Genomic DNA, 18,468 nt, shown 5'->3' with positions numbered 1-18,468 from the left:
TGAGAAGATTATGAGACAGTGATAACAAGAGCCAAGCTACATTTTAAAAGGATCATTCAGATGTTTAAATGGAGAACAGGAAGGAAAGAGAGAAGAAATCATAGTTTTTTCTTTAACTAAGTTTTACCCAATTTACTTTTTTATATACTCAAAGTGTGGAAAGGGAAGTTATAAGCACATCTCAAAAGCAAAATAAGCATTCTTATTAATAATAATTTGAGTTTTACTTTTAGTGTTGTGTCTAGAAGGCTTGCCAAGGGCCAGGGAGGGTACAGCCCGGTGGTGGAGTGCGTGCTTAAAACAAATAAATAAATAAACCTAATTACCCACCCCTCCCCCCAAAAAACCAAAAAAATAGTGTGTAAAAAAGTCTAGTCAATTTTACACTTCTGGCTTTTCCTTGCAAAGGAACTGAATGTGACCGTGGGAGGTCTGTCGCCACTCCTGTGGGCCTCACAGGGCACCGGCTAGCCTGGGCTGTACATGCCCTTATTCAGCTCGGCCACTGACCAGGCCTCCCGCCACCTTCCCTTGCAGGCCGTCACATCACCGGCCAGTTGTGCTTTCTCTTTTTTCCCTAAAAAGCTACTGTTTCATGCTGCACTCCATCATTATCTAACAGTATCACCCATCCTTGGACAAACTTAACAGGGTCAACGTAGACCCAAGGAGAAGTCCTGCATTTCTGATATACCTCTAATTTTAAAATCAGTTACTGATAAAACTCCTTTTATTTTATAATCTGACATGCTTAATAAGTACTCTTTTTATCAAACATCTCTCCACATTAAAATGTTCTACTTAATGAGAAAAAGTGATAAAATACAAACACTTGTGATAGGATTTTTTTTAAAGTTAAAAACTCTAGTATCCTGTTTGAAAAGGAAGCTTCATTTCAGATCCTAATTCCTGGTCACCAAACTTCCTTACGGATGAATTTTTTTTTAAGGTAAAGCACCTTTTGATTTTCTTACATCCAGAGAGATCCATCTTGCTCTGGAGATGAACTCTCTTAATATCAAGGGCAACACGCATTTTTAAAAATATATTTTTGTTTTTATTTATTTGTTTTTTTGGGTTTTGGGGGGGGCGGTAATTAGGTTTATTTATTTAATGGAGGTACTGGGGACTGAACCCAGGACCTCTGGCACGCTGAGCACACGCTCTACCACTGAGCTATACTCTCCCCACAAGGGTAACACACATTCATCACAAGATAACCCCTTCCTCTGTGACTCCCTCTCACGTGTCCCGCTTAAGAATTCTCTCTCCACCGCCCACCAAAACACTCAGGGAAAACCATTTTGGCAGAGCACGCATCTGGAACAGAGCAGCATGAGGAAGCCGCGGCTTACGTCTCTGGAGAACCTGGTCCAGGCTCTCCCGCATGGTCTCCCCACACGTGGGAAGTGTGTGCTCATTGGTTTCGTGGATCATGTTCTTCAGATTTTCAAGAACGCGCATTTCTCGAAGACCACGTTTTTCCTATTAAGAGAAAGTTTCAGTTTTTAGTACATATTGCATCTTAAATCTTAGTAATGACTTGCTGGGACGTCTGTGCAGATTTTGGCTGTTATGCTATTACTCATTACTGAAATTTACACAGCCGTCTTCTAATTATTTGGCAATAAATGAGGTCACAACCTGGAGGTATTTTTTAAATTATGAAATGCTTCAGAAGTTGCAATGTGAGTAATTTTTTTATACTAGTGTTTAAAAATGGGCATGAGAAATACTAAAAGAACAAGACAAGAGATGGATTCCATGCATTTCATTCTGTACAGCAAATTAAGAAATGATTTGATTTTAAATTCTGTTTTGTTGTTCTTACCATCATATAGCATCTCTTTTATGTTGTTTTTTAAAAAATCTGATTCTACTTTTCTCTAATAAAAATGGATGGTAAAAGTAATAGTATGTGGACACTTCCCTGTGCAGAAAAGAGTTAACACTGCAGGCCTGCTTGTAAGGTTGGCCTTGGGCTGGGGGCCAACAACTTGACCAGCAAACAGTGTAAAACTTCCCGCCAATGAAAAGTCACCTCTTCCCTTCCGGGAGTCTGGAATTTTGATACATGCTAGGCAGACGCTGCTGCGTGTCCAGTCCCCAGTAAGAACTCTGGACTCCCAGGCTCAGGTGGGCTTCCCTAGGAGACCACACTTCACACGTGTGGTCACAACTCACTGCTGGGGGTGAAGAGCACCGGTGTGATGCTCTCCTCTGGGTGAGGGAGACTCCTGCAACTTTCTGCCTGGTTTCCTCCAGACTCCCCCCCATGCACCTGTTTCCTTTGCTGATTTTGCTCTGTATGGTTTGTCATGATAAAGCTTAGCTACCAGTACAACCATAACGCTAAGTCCTGTTAGTGAATCAGTGAACTTGGTGTGGCCTTGGGGACCCCGAGTCCATCCCCCTTCAGAAAGCTGAGCTTAAACCACCCTCCCGCTTGAGGGTGGGCTAGACTTAGTGACCTGCTTCCAAAGAACAGTGGATGGAATGAGAAAAATATTAAGTTAACCGTAGAGGCAATCAAGGTGACATCACCAGTGATGTCATGGTGACAGCATGCACTTCTCGATGTGCTGTGACAAGGACACTTTAACTCTCCGGTACTCTTTCCCCAAACTCATAACCTCAGTTTGATTTTAACAAAAGACAAACCCAGATTGGGGGGTTCTGGCCAGTACTCAAGACTGTCAAGACCATGAAAAACAAGGAAGGAATGAGAAACTGTCACAGACCAGAGAAGACTAGAGGGACTTGACAATTAAACGCAGTGTGGTGCCCTGGATTAGATCCCGGAACAGAATGAGGACCGTAATGGAAAAAACTGGTGAAGTCCAAATAGTCTGGTGTTTCATTAGCAGTAACGCAGCGATGTCAGTGTCTTAGTTTTCACCAATGTAGCACGGAAATCTAAGACGTGCACAATGGGAGAAGCTGGGCGAGGGGTTACAGGAACTCTGCACTATGTTAGTAACTTACCACGAATCTTCAAATAATACAAGACAAAAAGTTTATTAAAAAAAGAAGGGTGGTAAACCTGACTATAAGGAAACTGTTAGTTCCTGGGGTTTTTTTTTTTTTAAACCATTCTTATGGAGCAGCTGCGGTCTGATTTTTACTCTAATTTTTCATAATAAAAAATTTAAACCTTACACAGAAGTTGAGAGAGAATAAAACAACAAATCCTCACGCACTCACCAAGCTTCAACTCATGGCTGATTCTGTTCCCCTGTAACACTCCACACAGCCCCCTACCCACAACCCTAGACGCTCTGCAAGCAAGTCCTAGACAGCGTACCGTCTCCACTGGGAACATTTCAACATCTGTCTTTAAATGACAGACTCCTCCTTATAAAGGCAGAAGACGACCACACCTCCTTTCCCTCCCAACTCAATAATAATTCTTTAATACTAAACATCAAGGAAGTGTTCGCATTCCCTCAAATGTCCTCAAATGCTCCTTTGTATTTTATCCCCTAGATCATTTAGACCAAAATCCAAATAAGACTCACACATTGCAGTTGGTCGATATCTTTCTTGAATCTTTTTTAATCTATAGATTTCTCCTCCATTTTTTCCCATGTGATTTGCTGGGAAAAAAGTGAGTCACTGTTCTGCAGTTTCCCACAATCTGTTTTTCACTGAAGGAATCCCCATGGTGTAATTTAAGATATTCTTTTGTCTCTTCTCTTTCCTGTAAATTAGCAGTTAGAACTCGAGGCGTGATCAGATTCAGGGTCTTGTTTTTTTGTATGCAAGACTCTTGCAGCGGTGGGCTGTGTACTTTCGGCGGGATGCTGGTAGCACTCCGTCTTCATTTATCCACAAAAATACGTACCTCCATAAAGAGAAATTTCCCCTCAGCAGCTACTTGGCTACTCTGAGATACGCTTATACATGCAAGACAGAATAAAGCATCTGCTTATTTCCTTTTAGTCACCAGTTTTAATAATAATAACTTTCCCCCCCGATAGTCCCTAAAGCTTTTAGTTTGTATGTTTTCATGCAGTCCTGTGACTGATAGATTTAAACATATTTAAAGTTTTTAATCTTTCTGTTCTCAGTGGCACTCAAATTATCCTGTCTCTGTCCAGCAAGAGCCTATTCGAGGGGCTCTGGGATACTGCAGTCAAAACCCCAGCGCGGCAGCCCCCTTGCTTCCTGGCACGACCTGAGGACCAGGCTCTTCCTGGCCGTCTCCTGAGCCAGACTGAGAATCAGAAGGTCTGCTTAGAGACTGCACACTAGGGGTCAGTCATCGGTGTATAAGGCTAGGAAACAGGTATTTTTGTAAAAAGAAAAGATACATCTTGAGTTTACATTCAGAATTAAATTAGGACTTACAGGATTTCAATTACCCTCCTCTGTTTTGTATGTTTCTTTTCAGTTCTCAAAATACTGACGCAGTTACTCATCTGCTTTATCACCAAGTCAATCAAATGACAATACTAACACTAGAATTAACAAAATGATTACTGACAATAGTTTGTGTTTTTTGGGGGGCAACTTTTTGTTTTGAAAGGATATTCCACTAGGAATATACAGAAAAGTTACTGTGCTTTCAAGTTACTTGGAAAAATTTGTGTGTGGCAATGCCACTGCCTAGAAACAGGTCTGCTTTCTAACATGTTCCTTGGTTTTTAGGAACTGCTCCTTAAAATTTAATTTTCTCTTAAATTATGTAAAATATTTGCATGGCTCCAAAACTACATCTATAAAAATACATGTTCACATGCATGTATATGCATGACTGGGACACTGTGCTGTACACCAGAAACTGATACATTGTAACTGACTGTACTTCAATTTAAAAAGTCACAGAAAATAAAAATAAAAACAAAAACATATGTTCAAAAGAATAGCGTCTGCCACTGTCCTGTGTATCCTATTCCCTCTAAGTCATTATTTAAAAAGTTATCCTGCCATTGCCTGACTGCTAGGGATATACATACATGTGTACACATGTAAGTGTATGTATACACACGCATATAAAAACGTGTGTGTACATATACATATGTAGGTGTAAGTGTACACATATTTCAATGTCCTCCTTCCTAAACAGAAATGATAAACAGACGCTTCTTATTTCACTCTGAGCCAAGCTCACAAACACACAATGAGTCATCTTTCTCTCTGTGGTCACGTGGCCCATTTGTTCTCTCTGTTGGGTATCTCTTTCAGTATTTAAAAAAGTTGGCGTTTTTGCCCTCATGGTTATGTTTATACTAGTACCTCATCTAATACTCCTGGTCTCCACCTTCCCGGCTGCTGCCTATGGGTTCCCCACTACGCATGAGATTAATCCTACATGATGGCTCTTCTCTCTACGCCCTCTCCCTCAGGGACTGATTTGGAAGAGCATCCTTTCCCTCCCAGTTAATAGTCGTAAGGCAGCAAGGGAGCATATTCTGCTTCTCATAACCCTCTTCTCCCCAACCATTTTCTCATGGACTGTGTCCACGCTGGCAGGACACAGAGCCCTGGCTTGTGTTCACAGAGACCGGGGGGCTGTCTCCCTCAGAACCATCGCTTAGCCTTAAATTGCACGCTGTAGTAAGGGAATCTCTACCCTCACCTCTAACAGCCCATTAATGATAATAATTAATTTAAACAACAACAAACAGGCCCATCTGGTATGTGCTTGTTTTTATGCTCATATTTTTGACTGAGTAAGGCGTACTGTTGACACCCATTACAAAAGGAAGATTATAAACTAATATCTGTCTATTTGCTATATGAATATTATTTCTGGGGTGAAAATTCCCAGAGCAAGGCGTAGCACTAATGAAGCCTGGTGTCTGATGGATAACACTCCACAGAAGTACATAAACAGCTAATTTTTCTTAAGTTGAAATGAGTAACTAGCACTCATGTAACGTGCTTAAGACAATGCCTGGCACCAAGCAATTAAAAACGTCAGCAATTGTTAATAACATTAGTACAGCTATTGTCCTATTTACATTAAAGATGGAATTTGATTGTATTAGAGAGGAAATGAGAGACCAATGTAATATTTAAAATTTTCAATCACAAAACTGGTCAGTCTCACAAGTTTTAAAACCATATTATACATACATAAATTTATTACATACCGTATGGGATAGACTTTTCTTGGTATTTAATAATCTGACAGTTACTCTTACAATCTAACTAAAAATGAGAGATCAGATGTCAAGTAAAATTCTACTTTGTCCTTCCTTTTAAAGCATTTTTCCCTTTATCAATTCAACCCACATTCAAATGCATCAACATGAACCCTCACGGCTCCTGTAATTACTGTACTTATTTGGACAATCTTCTTTTTTGCCTCAATTTTAATCAGTATTTCCTCCATCTTTCCCCATTTCTCTAACATCTGGTTCTCGTCCTCAGCTCTAACATCAGCTCTTCGGTGAAGCTTTTCCTCCCAGCTCGGGGGCACTTGTTTCTGGGCCTGTTCGCTCCGCTGAGATCTCCATCACCTCGTGCCACGTCGTCGCCGTAACTCCACCGTTACGATTCTTGGTGTGTCTTCTCCCCAGACTGCAAGCCTCCTGGAGGCAGAGGCGGTTTCTTCTTTATTCTGCATGTCTGGTAACTGAACACCTTCTTTATGATATACCTGGGTATTCAGTAACTAGTCAATGAAGCAGTCAAAGAATGGACTTTGCTAGAGATGAAGTAAGGAGCTGGGCCTGCACTGAACAGCCCAGAGCACCTCATAAACGCTGATGAACCAGGTCTCCCTTGTCCCACACAAGGGGCCCTGGCATTTCTGTGGCAGGAAAGATAACAGTGCGGTGACTTTACCCGCTGACACAACCAGACTGATGCTCACTGCAAGGGCCCCACCGGGGCCCCACCGGGGCCTCTGCTCATAGTATTTACTGGACTTAAGGGAATAAAAGAGCTGCGTAAAGTCGGGAGCAAGACAGTCAACGGTGCTGAAACAGTGACCAACACAAAGAGAGCCGAAAACATCATCACTAGAACTTGGATAGTTTAAGGAACGCTGCCACCATGTGGCCCTTTTTCCATTCTTTTAGAAATAAAATTTCGTAAAGAAAAAGATAAGCGTGGCCATGTGCGTTACCTTTTTGAACTATATCAACTATAAACAACTTTATTTTTAAACGTTGGCCAGTTTAAAGACGGGACGGAGGAGACGAAAACTCAACTCCCAGGAGGCCGTGGCGGCCACCGCCCGCCTGCCCAGCCCCGTGCCTCTGGCGGAGACGCTTCTCTTCGGGAGAGGAGGTTGTCATTTGGGCCAAGAGAGAAAAGAACTGTAAGTAATGCACCACCTCTTCAGATCTAAACCTCTAAACGCCTTCCGCTTTCTCTCATCCTCTGAGGGGAAATGCCAGGGTGTAAGAGACAGAAAAGGGAGTCGAGTCTGACGAACAGAGAAGCGTCCGGGCGCCAATCAACCCTCAGACAGCCTAGGCCACCACCGTGTGAAAGGGCCACATCGAGAACGTTTCAAGAAGAGAAGTCAGGTCACAGGTGGCCGGAGACAACAAACTCAGCCGACAAGAGCTTCTGAGCCCTTCAGAGGCCGTTCTTCACTGATGACACGAGCCCGTCTCGCTTCACGAAGGTGGGCCCACGGCTGACTTGCTCACGGACGTAGCACTGGCCCCTGACACCATGTCTCACACAAAATAAGTGCTCGAGACATGCTGCTTGACTTTATTTAACAAGCTGACAATTATCATAGCCAGTGCGAAAATTGTATTCCTGAGTAAACATTTTCCTAAGATGATGTTTATGCCATTTGCTTAGCAAATCCCTACTTTCCCTAAAGATATTAAAAATTGAACCCAAACTCATTTGAATCACTGCAAATTCTGAATTAAGGCACTCAACTGGATCTTTCTTGCTCCCATCTTTCTCTTAATAATGACCGTTAACAACATCTGTCTAACGTCGACATACTAGGGATTTTTAAATTGACACATCGTTTAATCCTCATAAAAACTCTGCAGTATATATTACTGCTTCCATTTTTAAGAAGAGGAAACTAAGCCTTAGGAAGGCAAGTAACCACAGCTAGGAAGAGGGGCGCCAGGACTGCAGCCCAGGCACGCCCACCGCACCAGACTCCAGGCCGGTGCTCCTTCCGCTGCTCGGCCCCGCCCCCTCTGCACAGACCCTAGAGGGCTGAGCCACGCGGGGTGCAGGCCACTCCTCTCCTCTCAGGCACGTGCCCGTCTTCTCTTGGCAACTGTCTTCTATCCCAGTTAAACGAGGTGTTGGCTTCAAAAGGGGGTGAGCTCTTAACACAACATCCTGCAGCATAAATGTAGCACGTCCCTCATCATCCACTCAAACCCAGTCCCCCCTGCACAGCCCTTTCACAGAAATGGCCCGTATTATGCACTGAACGCTCAGCCGCTAACTGGCTGTGTGACACTCCACACGTTGCTTTCCACCTCTGGGCACGGCTTCCATGAAGCCAGGGGGTTGGATTAGAGAAGCCGTCTTAATTCCAGGATTCTATACTTTTAATATAAAGTAGACCTTTACATTTACAATTTTTTAAAATAAAAACTATTTAGTATTTCAAATGAACCAAACCAGCAAAAAGACAAAGATAACTTATGAGAAAAGACCACTGGATACTGGAAAAGCCGTTTTAGTCAAAGCTCTGATAACTGTTCTTTTGAATCATATTAAATATCTACAGTGCACTAGACATCCTTTCAGGTATTTGAACACAAGAGAATAAAAAAGATTCGAGTCTACATTCTAATAAACGAGCAAATAGTAAGGAAATACAGTTTTTAGAGCTTATGGTAGACAGAATTCTAAGATGGGCCCCGAGATGCCCTCCCCTAGTGTACACACACCTTTCAGTTACTCCATCAAACTCTAATGTCGGTGTTGCTTTGAAAATATTCTGCAGGTGTAGTTTCAAATCAGCTGATTTTAAGAAAGGGAGATTATCCCTGGTGGGCCTGACTTAATCAGGTGAGTCTTTAACAGGGACTGGGCTTTTCTGGGCAAGAGATATTGGAAACATGAGAGGGAGACCCCATTTACGTCTTTGAAGACAGAAGGGGCCATGTGGCAAGGGATGTGGGCAGCCTTAGAAGCTGGGAGCGCCCCCCGGCTGATGGCGAGGAAACGGGAACTCCGTCTACCTCGGCAGGGAGCTGACTGCTGCTACCACCCTGTGCAGCAGAAAAAGGGCTCTGAGCGCCACATAAGAACAGAACCTGGCCAGTTCCTTGATTTTAACCTTGTAAGACCCTGAGCAGAGTATCTACCATGCTGTGCCCAGACTCTATTCTCACTAAGGAACTGTTAATAATTTTTGTATACTATGATAAGGGAATAGTCTCTGGTTAATATTCTGTGTGGGTGGTAATCATTCTTATCCTAACCACGACGACAATAATGATGCCAAACGTAACCAGCAGTTATTCCCGGGTGTTGGGCAATGTTCTAAGTTACACACACCTTTAACCTTCACATTAACCCTGGGAAGCAGGGATTATGCAGATTTCCAGTCTGTGGAACCTAGAAATGGAGTCTAACGCCGCAGCTCCACCTTGAGGGCTCTGTACCGCAGGCTTCCCGTACTTTCGAAGGGTTTACGGAAAGGTTCCCTCCTTTTGGCAGGGTTAGACTTCCTGCTTGGTTGGAATCTCATTTGAAAATAAAACCCCAACCTACACAGAATCACAAAATTGTTTTAACACCATTTACCATCTACCCAACAGCAGCCTGGGGTGTTACTCTTCAGGGCACATTGAACCCACCGTGCAGAGGCAAAACCAACGGCACAGGAAACAGGACGGCGGGCTGGTGAGACAGCACTGTTGGGACACAGCATACAAGGCAGGGCGCAGATGGTAAAGCTAGAAAGACAGGGGCCAGGTCACAGAAGGACGCTCGGACTTTGTCCTCTAGACAGAAAAGGGTATCACAGGGTTTTCATAACAACGGAGCGCTCTGGCAGCCGGGTGAGGACCGGACTTGACCGGGCTGACAGAGCAGGCGCACCAGTCAGAAAGGACAGAGATTTATGCCGTGGCGTCTAGAAGACCTGGTCGCTGGACGTGACCTACACGGAGGGAAGAGCCCAGGATGATTCTCAGGTTTTAACTCAAGTGCTTCGGGTAAATGCTGACGCCCCAGCTGAGGGAAAAATACAGAAAATCGGTCGGGAAAAGTGACCCATCTGTCTCTAAAATCTTTTTTTCACTAAATCTCATTTTACAGATGAAACAACTCAGATCAACAGACTTTAAATAGCCCAGAGGCACCAGAACCGCAGCCTGAGGCTCCTGCCGTCCGCTCCCTCCGGCAATGTCAACGCTTCTCGGTAAGTTTTACTTTGTGTATCTTATGGACATGTGAACAGAAACCAGAGATTTTAAAACTGGAGAACTTCCCTTCCATATATTAAAGCACTAACAATTAGGATAGGATTTTTACAAAGTAAGTTTTGAATACTCACTTCAAATTCTTTCACAAAATAACGGGTTTCACCTTGGATGACGGGCCTGTGATCTAAAAGCCTTGAATGGATTTCTCCAAGATCTGTAAAGACAAAATGAAATTCTCGGTCAGTCCATGCTAAGTGGCATCCTCTCTAGCTTGTTTTACTCTTCTCCTTCCCCATAAATGTATGGAGGTTAAAATCTAATCCAGGCTGTGGATTAAGAGGAAATCTCACTGACACAACATTGTAAAATTACTATACTTAAAAAAAAATACATGTATATATATATACACACACACACACGAAATTTTTTTAAAAAGAAGAAATCTCATTCACTGCCAATAAACTGGTACAACTAGTTCTGAGAACAGTTAGCTAACACCTAATAAAGTTGAGGACATGTATACCTAGCAACGTCATACCTAAGTATGTGCCCTGGAAAAACTCCTACAAAAATAAAAGAGATGTTTATACCGCTTACTACAGCATGAGTGTAACGTCAAAAGGAAAAAAAGGAAATAACCTAAACATATACCCATAGGACGGATATTATAAACCAGTGAAATTATGGATATTACAAAGTAAGATGAAAATGAACACACTGTAGTTACATTTATTAACATGGATAAATCCCACAAATATAATGTTGAGGCAAAAAAAAAGTTTCAGAAGGATAAAAGCCATTTATATAAACTTTAAAAATATGCAAACTGACACTTCCTTTTGGGAAACATACAGAAGCAATAGAACTATAAAGAAATGCATGAGAGTGGGGAGGGTACGGCTCAGTGTTAGAGCGCATGCTAAGCACCCTTGCTTATCTTGGACAATTTCAACACTAGGTCACATCTCTCTACCACCCACTCCATATACTGTTAATGCTCATTCTTCGCAGGAGAGGAGGCCCCTTTGTACCCGCAGATTTTGCACTTAACAAATTCATTTTATCAAGTAGGTAAATTCACAAACGCACATTCTGCATGACAAGGCTGCTCCATGTCTGCTGAGGGCTCTACTTAAAACACAGATCTAACCACATGACTCTCGCGCTCACTACTGTTCCACAACAATATGGAACAGTCAAGAAAAAGTCCAATCTCCTTTAAAAGGCAAGAAGTCTTCTTTGGTCTGATTTCCAGCAGACGCCATCTTTAGAAATGTGTGGTTCCCAAATATGCCACGCTGCTTCAGGCCTCCGTTCCTTTGCTTACGCTGTTCCCAACTAGGTCCCAAACTACCTTTGCCCTCTTTTCTCAACTGCTAACACTTTATTCTTCAAGGCTCAGATCGGACATTGCTTCTCCCAGGGACCCCTCCCCCTTGTCTCCTAACACCCACCCACAGGCCAGAAACCCTCAGAGCTTCAGGGGCATAAATAATGAAATCATCTTATTTATTTCCCTTCACTAGACCCTGGCATTAAAACTCAACAAATACCTTTTCACCGCTGATGGTCTTCAAGTAAGATAAACTAAAAACAGATTTTTCAGAATGAAAAGAGTAAATGGTTCCACCAAAAAAGGCAAGGAGGTTCTAAACATACTGTCAATTATAGCTCAATTTTGGATTAACTTGAAAAACTTCCTTTGAATTATCTCCTTTTAAAAAAAGTACTACATCTGAAACTAATACTGTAAATCAACCATACTTCAACTTTAAAAAATACTACATCAAAATCACAAACTTCTGTGTATCAAAGGACACAATCAATAGAGGGAAAAGGCAACCCACGGAATGGGAGAAAATATATGCAAATCATGTCTGAAAAGGGGTTAATATCCAGGCCATAGAAAGAACTCAACAATAACAACAACAAAAACCCCCACCTGATTAAAAAATGGGCAAATGACTTGAATAGATGTTTCACCAAATAAGACATACAAACGGCCAATAAGCACATAAAAAAATGCTCAGCCTCTGACCTCTACACACAAACACACACACATACACAAAATGAAATACTTGACTAGTATTCAGCTTTAAAAAGGAAGGAAATTCTGACATGTGCTACAGCATTGATGCTCCGTGAAATAAGCCAATCACAAAAGGACAGGCCTGATTTCACTTTATATAAAGTACTTAGAGTCATTACATTTAGAAACAGCAAGCAGAATGGTGGCTGGGGGAGGCAAGTGGGGAGTTAGTGTTTAATAGGTACAGGGCTTCAGTTTGGGAAGATAAAAAGGTTATGGAGAAGGACGGTGGTAAGTGGCTTCACAATAATGTGAATGGACTAACGCCCCTGAACTGTACTCTTAAACAAGATAAACTTCATATTATGTGTATTTCACCACAATTTAAAAAATTCTACAGTTAACAGCTCACTGTTTGCACAGATAAACAATTATAAATTAGCCCTAACACCCACGCACCACCCTCGAACTCCGTATTAGACTTAAGAGACAACCTTAAGTCTCCACAAACCTGACAGATACGGTTAAAAAGAAACAGACAGCAACATGAGGATGCCACTCCCCCGGCAGCGCTGAAGGACGGGAATCCTACAAAGGCTTCAACACTGCAAGGCGGTGGGGCTGCGGGGTTAAACGAGGATGGAGATGAGAAAGCACAGAACCTAACTGGCAAAGACTTTCCTGCAGGAAACGGGGTTGAGAGCTTGGGGAATCAAACGAATTCGGGTTCTGTGGGAATCCAGGATGTAACTAGGCTGTAACCCTCCCCTAGCCCCCGAACCGACAGGACAAATGGTCACGCAGTGTCCGGTGCTTAGGCGTTTTAAGATGCTTTCTTACGCCCTCTCGCTTACTCCTGGCACGACCCAGGGGCAGAGGGGGTCAGCGCGTGGGCAGAGCGAACGACCCCGTTACACGGCTCTGAAGCGAGCTGCCCGAGGCCGCGGGCCCTTGCTGACTCCCGAGCTCACCGCCTCACTCGGGGGTCGTGAGCCCCAGTCCACGCGGCTCCGCGCGGGGCCCGGGCTGGGGGAGGCGAGAGGGGCGGCCCCCACGCTCCCGACCGCGGCTTCTCCGGGGAAGTAGGAGGGGCTGGGGCGCTTTGCCGCTCCTGGGAGGCACCTGGCGCGGGGAAGCTGGCGGGCCCGGCAAGGACCCCCCATCCCCGCCAACTCCCCGCCACAAACGCGAGGCTGCGCGAGACCTGGGGGTCCACCTAGGGCTCAGCCCCGGGTCAGAGGGCGCCGCCTGGGAGGTGGCGCTGGGCTGGGGTCCACCAGGGCGGTCCGTACCCTTGATAATGAGGTGCGCTGGCGAGCCTGTGGTCCCCAGCGAGTCCCTCTTCTTGCCGCCGCCGCCCGGGGCGGCTTCACAACCCACGGGGGTCTCCGTCCCTCCGCCACTCATCCTGACCGACTCCGCCCACCCGCGGCCGCGCTGCGCCTGCGCAAACCTGCGCGGCCAGCTTTCCAGGCGAGGTTGGGGGAGTGGGGGGGTCAACGTCATCAAAGAGCGTCGGGGAAACTGAGTCTGCGCAGTGGGCGGTTCCTGTAAAGCCCCTGTGGTGTGGCCAGCGCCGTGAACGTGCGGAAGCCGATTCCGCCATGCTGAATTAGGGCAGGTCCGCCGGAATAGAAAGTTAGAGCTAAGCTTATTCCTCCCTAACCCTGCTGGAGTTTATGGTGCTTTATAGAGTTTGGCGAAGAGGGGATCCAGTCGCAGAATAATATTAATAATAGTGGTGTAAACCTGTTATCTATATTATTACCTGCCACCAATATTTTATAGAGGATGTGGACGGGCTTGCATTGTCACATTCAGTCATCATAGCCACTCCGGGGAACGATTTTGTCGTTTCTTTCTAACAAAGGAAGAAACAGAGATTAAGTCATTTGCCCGGATCACTTCTCAGACTCACTTATGCCCCTGTGAAGAGGAAACTTATCTGTTCCTGGCATTTGTATTTAAGAAATCCCAGCCAGTTGTTACATGGGCTAAGATAAAATGCACGTAATTATGGAAGGGGCCGTTTGGCTAGGCTGCTTTGATCTGTAGTCATGAAGAGACAACTACGGTGCTGCCATGTATCTAGTGCTGCTGTTTGGTAAACTCCATAAAGTTCATCTTGTAATCGCAAGTCTTCGTGCCTGTTCAAAGGACAGGCGGTGCAACTTGGCAGTGGCTCCTTCATCTCCCGTGTTCATCCAGGGGTTCTTTCTAAGAATCGTGTGTTAGTCTCTCCCATTCTCCCTCCTCTCTTCCTGCACAGTCCTTACCCTCAAGGATCTCACAGTCACCAACATTTACAACCTGGGGCCTCTAAATGATAGGTTGTAGAAAGATGCAGCACACATGTGGGGCATCTGGGGGTGTGAGGTGGCCAAGAAAGTCTTCTCAGAGGAAGTATACTTTGTCCTCAGTCTGACATGAAGAAATGTTAGCCAAGTGGGGTGTGGTGAGGATGGAACTTGAGGTTTTCTAGCAGAGGAAATAATAAAGAGGCATAAAATAGATGAATTAGTAAATAGAATGTGAGCTTGGTTAATTGCAAGTTGTTGGGTCTGGCTTCTAACCTTTCAAGCCTTATTTTCTCGTTCCTCACTTTAGCATCAAGTAGAAGTAGAAGTAGAAGCATTTTCTACTTCTAGAAAATGTAATTATTTTTAAAGCCCTTCATTATTCTGTCAAGATATTGACCATCTCCAAAGCCATAAAGATCCCCATAGCCCCTTTTTGTAAACTTTTGTAATCTACCTTCCTCCTTGAACCCACCCTAACTTCTGACAACCTATGATGAATCCTCCATTTCTAAAATTTTGACATTTCTAAAACATTACATAAATGGACTCACACTGAGTACTTCTATGTTTTAAGAATAGCTGTTCTCAACTTCACAGTACACCCTCTGTTAGATCATTTTTCAGAGACTCAGTATCAAACACTTCTAAACCATGGAATTGTAAAAGGATTTTTTTCCAATTATGCTTTTTGAGAGTCAAGACGTCCAAAACATGAAAATAATGCTAACTCAGTAGAAATAAATTTCTGACTTCAGGGCACGTTATTTGCTAACTCCTTGTTGAACCTTATAAAATTAGAAAATAAAAATAAAACGTGTGTTTAATTACATGCATCTTGAGGATAACATTGAAGTCCATTCCCTAGTATAAACCCATCGAGGGTAAGCATACTGGGGGGGGGGGGCTAAATTTATTCTTTTTATCAAATCTACTTTATGGGATTTCTTCTGGAATATTTTCTATTTATACTTTTTTGTTTAACCTATTTTTAAATTTTTATTTCTTTTTTTCGGGGGGTAATTAGTTTTTTGTTTTTTTTTTTAGTGGAAGTACTGGGTATTGAACTCAGGACCTCATGCATGCTAAGCATGCACTCTACCACTGAGCTCCACCATCCTAACCTATTTTTAAAGCAGGTTAAAAAAATTAAAAATGGAAGAAACTGATGAAAATAAAGGAGGAGAAAAGATTAGGTGGTCTTTTGTGGTTAAGATACTAGATATTACTGTGTGTTAATCTCATGAAGTTTTGGAAGTGCATATGGCACCCGAGGCCCAGAGGCTGCGTGGTGTGAAATGACACCCTGGGTATTGGCATCAGCTGTCTTCTCGGCAGCAACTTTATTGTCCTGGACTGAACCTTCCTGGACGGAATCCTGCTTGTTACCCCTACAGCTGCTGCTGGTGTACTCCAGCACTTGGAGAACACGCAGTGCTTTACCATAGTGGGCTGCTATGGGGAGAAACTGTGCTCCTGTGACAGAGCCATCCAGTCAGAACACAGGATGCTATGATATCACACTGGTCCCACCTCCAGAAAGTTGGACTCAGCTATGCCAAAAGACCAAAAGGTTTTGGATGAATACAGCTGCTCTTTGGCTTAGTCACCGAAGCTTTGGACAGGTGTCATAGAGTGGTTTTCATGTTGTGGTCACCACAGCAGACCTCATGGATCAGAACCTCAGGTGGGGACCCAGCAGTCTGTGTTTGGAGAAGCCCCAGGTGGTGACCACGCAGGCTGAAGTCTGACAACCACTACTTTTCGGCAACATCTGTTACCCATCCCCAAACTTCTGATGATGACCTTCATTCAGTTCTAGAGTTCTTTTATGCAAGTGACAAGGCTGAAGTCAAATGCTGAACAGTCAGGCACTGAAAAGCTGGTGAGGCTAATCAGAGGGTTAAACATCTCTAAGAGCCTGTAAGACAAGGGTGTGCGTGCGTGTGTGTGTTGCAGAAGGTTGGAAAAAATGGGGCAGTGGAGGAAGGACAAGCCGAGTTGCATGAACAGACTAATCCGTGGACTTCTCCAAAGGAACTTGGGAATTTGTAACCAGATGGCGGGAAGTTTGTGGTCTTCTTGTTCAAAGCAGGCCTGCAGCCTTGCTGTTTAGAGTGATGCCTTGTCAAATTAGTTGTGTGGCTACTGTGTTTCAAGCTTAACTTGGACAGACAGGCCTGCCAGGCACAAATTTCTCAAGCAGATGATGTGCGGGGGTAGGGATGTGTGTGGCAAAAGTTATCCCCTGCAAGACTGCGAGGACAGATGACCCTCAGCAGAAATGGGAAGTCAAGCCTGCAGGGTCCCCGATGCAGCGGGCTAGCCCTAGGGACCCAGCCTCTCTGGAGGGGAAGAGACAGCATGGATAAGCGTCACTTAACTCGCCAGGCTGGCAGAGCTCGAAGCCTTCATTCCCTCCACAAAGGAATGGAAGTTTAAAGGATTAAAATACTCCTAAAGGAGTCCTGATAGTGGAAGGAGAAACCCTTGAGACTTAATAGGCAAAACGGCCAGCATCTCAGATTCCCCTACTTCCTGTCTGCCCTCTTTTGGCCTCTCTCGTAAGAGAAAGATGAGTTTTGCTAGATTAGGTAGCAGCTGGAATTAGTTTTACTCGCCAGCGGTGTGGGGCATAAAGGCAGAGCCTGCAGGGATGTGGGCTCCAGCAACAAGTAATCATTACTGCAGAACGCAATTCACCATCTTATTTTTGATATGTCTGTATGTAACCCTACAGCTGGGCTTCAGTGCTATAAATCCAGCGTAGAAGACATGGAGCAGTGGGATATAAAGCCCCCTGTGTATCTAAAAGCTCTGCCCAGCAAGAAAGATATACAGCGGTGACTTTCTCCCCATTGCTTTTGCAATAAAATTCACCCAGAGCTCCAGGAAGAGTTGGGAGGCAATTCAGCATCAATAAATCAAGACTAAAATTAAGATGGCCAGATATGTCGCAGCCACTCAGGTGTACGGAGAATTTGAAATTTAGTGCCCTGGTAATGGGTAGGGGCAGATTATGTAATTACAGAGAAGAAATACTGCTCTCTGAGGTTAAAAAGCTAAATGCTCGAACCCATTAAATCACCTCATCTCTGCCAAAGCTGGATTAATAGTAAAGTTTGTGTAACATCTGGCATTTTTTAATGAGAGGAATGAAGTCAAACGTTAGGAAAAAAATATATAAGTGAAAACGCTGTACTTCACAATAATTTTGATGACTCGTCAAATAGTTGTGTGTATTATCTTTCCGTGGGATGTGCACATGTGTACCTGACTGTAAGAGTTCCATTCTTTCTGACAATACCAGGGGAGACCAGAGGAGTGTTAGGGGAGGGAGTAATTTGCAGCCCTGAAACTTCAGATGGGATGCTCACAGCACACCCACGGGGGCAGCGGTCCGCAGGGACAGTCAGACAGGCCCGCCTCTGCGGTGCACGGACAGACTCCCCAGATTCACTTGAGCCCTCGAGTGTCTGAATATACAAATACGAGTTTCTAGTTTCTAATAGAAAGGCTACTTCATAAAATTAAAAATGCTCCCAGTAGCAATGGATTTCTAAATCCAGTCCTGTAAAAACTGTCTTGGTCTCCTACAATAACCTCACGCTCTTGGCCTGTTGAATCTCTAGACTCAGTAACATGAAGGGCAAAACCCGGCGGGATGGGAAGAGGGGCGGCGAGGCTTGCTCACAGAGAAGCCCTTACTGAGCGCCAGGCTGCAGGATGGGCTTCTCCACATACATCGTCCCAGCTCATCCTCATGACTTAGGTCTTATCTTTATCTTTACGTTTTATTTTTACAGCTTAAGAAAATATG

General features: G+C 44.1%; 1 protein-coding gene and 1 long non-coding RNA gene across 2 annotated transcripts in view; one reads left to right on the top strand and one right to left on the bottom strand.

Moving 5' to 3' along the window:
* The window catches only part of BLOC1S5 (biogenesis of lysosomal organelles complex 1 subunit 5), a 31,162-nt gene extending 17,356 nt beyond the window's left edge, over positions 1-13,806 (bottom strand). The window contains exons 1-3 of the mRNA XM_006198652.4: positions 13,644-13,806; positions 10,454-10,536; positions 1,356-1,485 (exon numbers count right to left, since the gene is read on the bottom strand). Of these exons, the coding sequence (XP_006198714.1) occupies positions 1,356-1,485; positions 10,454-10,536; positions 13,644-13,758 (328 nt within the window). The 5' untranslated portion in view covers positions 13,759-13,806. The remainder of the gene's footprint in view (positions 1-1,355; positions 1,486-10,453; positions 10,537-13,643) is intronic.
* Positions 8,085-10,311, top strand: LOC140687636 (uncharacterized). The gene is made up of 3 exons (XR_012062036.1): positions 8,085-8,256; positions 8,894-8,958; positions 10,216-10,311. It is a non-coding gene; the product is annotated as an uncharacterized lncRNA (long non-coding RNA).
* Positions 13,807-18,468: the final 4,662 nt, after the last annotated feature.

Source organism: Vicugna pacos, chromosome 20 (assembly GCF_048564905.1).
Source record: "Vicugna pacos chromosome 20, VicPac4, whole genome shotgun sequence".
In the NCBI taxonomy this organism is placed as follows: domain Eukaryota; kingdom Metazoa; phylum Chordata; class Mammalia; order Artiodactyla; family Camelidae; genus Vicugna; species Vicugna pacos.
This window is presented reverse-complemented; position numbering and strand designations above follow the sequence as displayed.